Raw genomic sequence first — 5,000 nt, 5'->3', positions numbered from 1 at the left:
TGACGAAGGTGGTGCATCGTGGTGTCCTGGGTTCGCGTCTCTCCCGTGACCACAAGAATACCTGGGGTCACTTGAGGGCTTCTGTGGCTACAGTGTGTTCGCTTGGAGTATTGTGACGGGATAGGAGGAGTGAGGATATGGATGTGCTGAAGGGATGAAACAGGAAGGAAGGGGAGAGTGATCGTCCCCACTAGGAAAATAAAAGGGAAACAGGAGGAAAGGAAAGTGTGAAACAAGGAAAATAGTGATAGATTGGGAGGAATTGTCGTAGCCAAATTGATCAGTTGCAAGTGTTGATTTTTTAGGTCCAACCCCATGTGGACGTGTGCCGCGGTGTAGTGTTGGGGTGACTTGTGTTGCAGATCAAGAACGACTACATTGACCTACCAAGATGACGCACTTCTGTCGCATCACCGGCTGTGCCCGGAACCTGCCCAAGCCTTGCTACTTCCCGCTACTGCCGCCGATTACGCCCGCGGAGGCCAAGAAGCTGTGCAAGGTGACGGGTAAGGCGACGGAGATCCACACGTACACGCCCATCATCTCCTTCGGTAAGCCAATACGATTCGATGGCGTCGTCGGCTGCAAGATCACGATGCATGAAGACCACTCGTTCGTTATACCGGTCTTTGAGAAGAATAAAGATAATGAGAAGTCCTTCGGGTACTTAGATGATCTCCTCAAGAATATGAAGGCACAACTCAGAAAGAAACCTGAGGCAGACCGTCAATTTGTTTATCACCTCTCGCAACAGAAGACAAATCTGGTCGTCCCACCGGAGATGGAGCGTGCCATCAAAACAGGTGAACTGGAGACCGTGTCGATGAGCAAGGACTCCAAGTGCATTAACGTCAAGATCAAACAGGGACGTATTGTAAAGCTCGACTTAATGACCCTCCAGTTTTCTGCCGTGATGGAGCAAGACAACATGTATTACGGGGAAGGCCAGAGCAAGGACGTGTTGGAGGAACAGCAGAAGATACTGAACGAGAGGAACAAGAGGAAGGCTAACTGCATGGCCCGGAGAAACACCTTCGAGGCCCTGGATGCTAAGGCTGAGGCAGAGGCAATCAGGGACACAGTCAGGCCCGTCTTTAACAAACCAAGGGTCAAGTTCAATGCTATGCAACGGGCAGAGAAGCTGGCCAGGATGGAGGCAATGATGAGGGAACAGCAGGAAAACAAGGCCATCATCCTGCCTAAGGTTGACACTAAGAAACCGAAGGACGAACACCTGCAGTACGAGAGAATGCTGTCAGACATCACAGAGGCGCAGGTCACATCGACAAAACTCACTATCGTGTCATCAGGATTCAATTGGCAGGAAGCAGAAGAGGCTGAGGCGGCTGGCTTTGACTGGGAGAGTTTTCCACACGAGGAATGGGTCGACCCCGTGGAAGTCAAAGCAACGAAAGTGGTGATAGAAGAAATAGTAACAAAGCCCAACATGGCCAACCTTGACATCGTCGTCTCTGTAGAAACCGTAAAACCTGCTCTGCCGATGCCCCAGGAGGTGGCCAAGACGGTTACAGGCCTAAAGATGGTGGAACTCAAGAAGACGGACAATGTGGATGAGGTACTGAAGGAAGTTATAAACAATAACGTAGTTCCTACTTTCGAAGAGATCAGTCAGGTGGCATCGAACATTGAGAACGCAGACTTGGGTTATATGGTAAAGAAAGCAGAGGGAGCAGAATTCGTAGCTAAGGCAGACTATGTCGAAAACGAGCAACAAGCCATCTCTGGGGCTATGGTTGAGGTGGATGAACAAAAGAAATTTGTAGCTGGTCAGATTATCAACATTGCTAACCAGGAGACATTTGTGGCCGGCCAAACAATGGAGACTGAGCAAGGAAAGAAGTTTGTTCCAGGCCAAACTATTCTGAACAAGAATGGCGATATTACTTTTGTACCTGGACAATGCGTCAAATCGCTTGACGAAACCATAGATTTCGTAGCAGGCCAGATCTTCAACGCTCCAGATGGCCCAAAGTTTGTGGCCGGGCAAGTAATGGACCGAGGTGATGGCAAACCTGTATTCGTCTCTGGCCAGACTGTGGACACGGAGGACGGTCCCAAGTTCTGCCCGGGTGAGGTCACAGTTGATGCCTATGGTGAGGACTTGTTTGTGCCCGGCCTCTGTCTGCCAACACAGGCCGGTGATAAGTTTGTGCCGGGCCAGGCATTCCCGTCCGAGGAGGGCATGACCTTCAAGCCTGGCCAGATTGTGGACACTATCGAGGGTCCATCCTTTGTGCCTGGCAAGACTTTCAACACCCCTGAAGGAAAGAAGTTCATCAAGGGTGACTTGGTTGAGGCTGAGGATGGTAAACTTAAGTTCGAACACCGACCCTTTGATGAAGAGAAGAAGATTAGCGAATGGCTGGTTATTCCCAATCAGGAACTCCAACCTCTTGCTGTTGCTGATAGAAATGTTATCGGCTTTATCGTTAATCCCACTAACACAGACACCTTCCAAGTGGGCGATAAGCTGTATGGTGATATGGTGGAGACCAAAGATGCAGTGCAGTTCTATCTATCTGGCAGGCTGCCCAAGGATTTGTCTCCAGACTGTAAGATTATCCCAGGCAAACTGATCGTGTCTGAAAAGGATAAGAGGTTTGTTCCGGGAAAACTAATGACAACAGCAGATGGAGAAAAGTTTGTACCTGGCCAGACCGTGAACACAAGCCGTGGAGAAGAGTTCATCCCTGGCCAAATTGTGGAGAGCTCAGATGGACCAAAGTTTGTCCCTGGCCAGGTTGTGATGACGACCCAGGGCGAGAAGTTTGTCCCAGGACAGGTCATTGTAGAGGATGAAGGTCCGAAATTCGTCCCAGGACAAATCATCCAAACCAAGAATGGCGCCACGTTCATCCCAGGCCAGATGATGAACACCGACGAAGGCCAACTGTTTGTCCCTGGCCAGCTGGTGGAGACGAATGCAGGGCCACGGTTTGTGCCTGGCCAGGTAGCAGAGAGCCCTGAGGGTCCCAAGTTCATCCCTGGCACCATCATCGAGACGGAGGAAGGCCTCAAGTATGTCCCTCCAAACGCTGACGAGATTGATGAGGACTTCGAAATATCCTTCCAGGGCTTCGAGGTGAGTGAGGATGAACTGGCTCTGCTGATGAGTAACCCCATAGACAATGAGCCGCACCCCACCATCCTGAATGAAGGAGGACTCATTGACTCAGATACACTTAAGAAACTGGCTGTTGACACGGTGGTCGTCCATGGTGTCACTCCAGAACCTCCTCCACAAGAGAAGAAGAAGAAGAAAAAGAAATCGAAAGTGCAGTTGGATGCTGCAGAAGAAGAACAAGTCGAGGTTGACGAGCCAGATGATGGAACAGACATGGTGGACGTGCTGCTCAAATTCATCAAGGCATCTGCTTGCATATCTGAGTCCAGGAAGGAAAAAGAAATGCAGAAATTATCAGAGATGTTAGGTGATCAAGATTTTGAATCCACCACGGCCTTGCAGCTAGAAGCAATGGCTCACATCCTGTCTACGGTGAACGGAGCTGGGGAGGTACTGAAGACATTTATTGGCGAAAACCAAGATATAATTGCTGACATTGTTGACTACATGATCGACACAGACTCAGTTGGGAGAAATGATGAGGCAAGACAAGCCCTCAGAACCGCCATACACCGAGTTGTCACCAAGAGATGCGACAAGGAGATTGACGACATTATCCATTTGTTAAGCGTAAATCCTCAGAACCTGTTGACAGACACAAGGATTCAGGTTCTCTTGACCGAGGCAGTTGGCATCGTCTGTGTCACGGGCAATGTTGAAGTGGCCTCTATGCTGGAAAAGTTCATCTCTGAGCCTTCTGAACCCAACTGCCTGCGAGAGAACCAAGACGTGGTGTCTGTCCTGAGGCAGCTGATCGTCCTGCACCAAATAGCTGAGCGGGACCCTGAAGTTGGCAAGATGCTGCAGGTTTTACAAACTAACCCTGAAGGTCTCAAGGATCGGAAGAGGATCAGGGAGTTGCTCAAGAGTGCCAACATCTTGCTGAAGAGGCCTAAGGGGGTCAAGGTAGACGAAGAGGATAGCGAGAAGAAGTTCGACTTGCGACATGTGGCGTCTTCCAAGGATATCCCGACGGAGATATTCGAACAGATCAAGGAGGACAGGAAGGAAGCTAACAAATTCATGGACATGCTACCAGACGAGCTCTTCCACGAGATTATGCAGGACGATCGATACGGCAAGTCGCTCGTGCAGTCCCTCAACGACACGGGAGAGTCAGACCGGTACAGACAGGAGCTGGACAAGTTCAAGAAGGGCATGGCCATCGTGGTGACCAAGGAAAACATGCAGGCCGTCATTCCCAGGGAGTTTGCGCGCTCGGTCTGCTACGGAATCGTCCCTTACATACTCATCGACGAAGAAGGCATCAAGTTCTTCGAGCGAGGTCTGACTGGGAGGAAGTTGGCACCAGCACGCGTCATCCACAACACGTGGTATATGCCGGATTCGTACTACTCCAAGAAACCTACATACGAGGTCCGTAGCGCCTTTCACCCGCCATTACCATCATCATCATCACCAGCATCAGTGTTGGCCGGACGCCGGCATCACTCATCATTTCTCAGCTTTGTCATTTTTATCATTTCTCCTCCGTCTTCTGTCCTCATGTTTACTCACTTTCATTATCATTTTCACTCATTATCAGTCGCTTTTGCTAGTTTCACATCTTCTGCTCTCATCTCCCACAGTCACTCGATAAAACCATTTTTCTTCTGTTTTTTCTTATCTTCTCTTACCTGCTTTCCAGACTTCTGATATCACTGCAATATTTCATCTTCATCATCTCTGTTCTCTCTCCTCCATTCTCATCTTCTCACACACCAAATCACTGTCATGTCTCCTAGTTAATCATCTCCTTTGCGGGTTGGTCTACGGTCATTTTCACTCATTTTTTTTACATATATATTAGTGACCCTTTCCATATCTTCTCATCTCTTCTGCTCTCTACTCCACG

General features: G+C 49.4%; 2 protein-coding genes across 6 annotated transcripts in view; both read left to right on the top strand.

Moving 5' to 3' along the window:
- Window positions 1-5,000, top strand: part of Obsc (Obscurin) — a 543,345-nt gene that overhangs the window by 113,117 nt on the left and 425,228 nt on the right. The window lies entirely within an intron of this gene.
- Window positions 258-5,000, top strand: part of LOC145410014 (uncharacterized) — a 66,591-nt gene continuing 61,848 nt past the window's right edge. Inside the window, exon 1 of the mRNA XM_080280235.1 lies at window positions 258-4,522. Coding sequence (XP_080136361.1) covers window positions 392-4,522 — 4,131 coding nt within the window. The 5' untranslated portion in view covers window positions 258-391. The remainder of the gene's footprint in view (window positions 4,523-5,000) is intronic.

This window comes from Coenobita brevimanus, chromosome 84, assembly GCF_032717465.1.
Source record: "Coenobita brevimanus isolate Jiangsu-jjx chromosome 84, ASM3271746v2, whole genome shotgun sequence".
Classification (NCBI taxonomy): domain Eukaryota; kingdom Metazoa; phylum Arthropoda; class Malacostraca; order Decapoda; family Coenobitidae; genus Coenobita; species Coenobita brevimanus.
The sequence above is the reverse complement of the archived record's forward strand: the minus strand, read 5'-3'. Positions and strand labels throughout refer to the sequence as shown.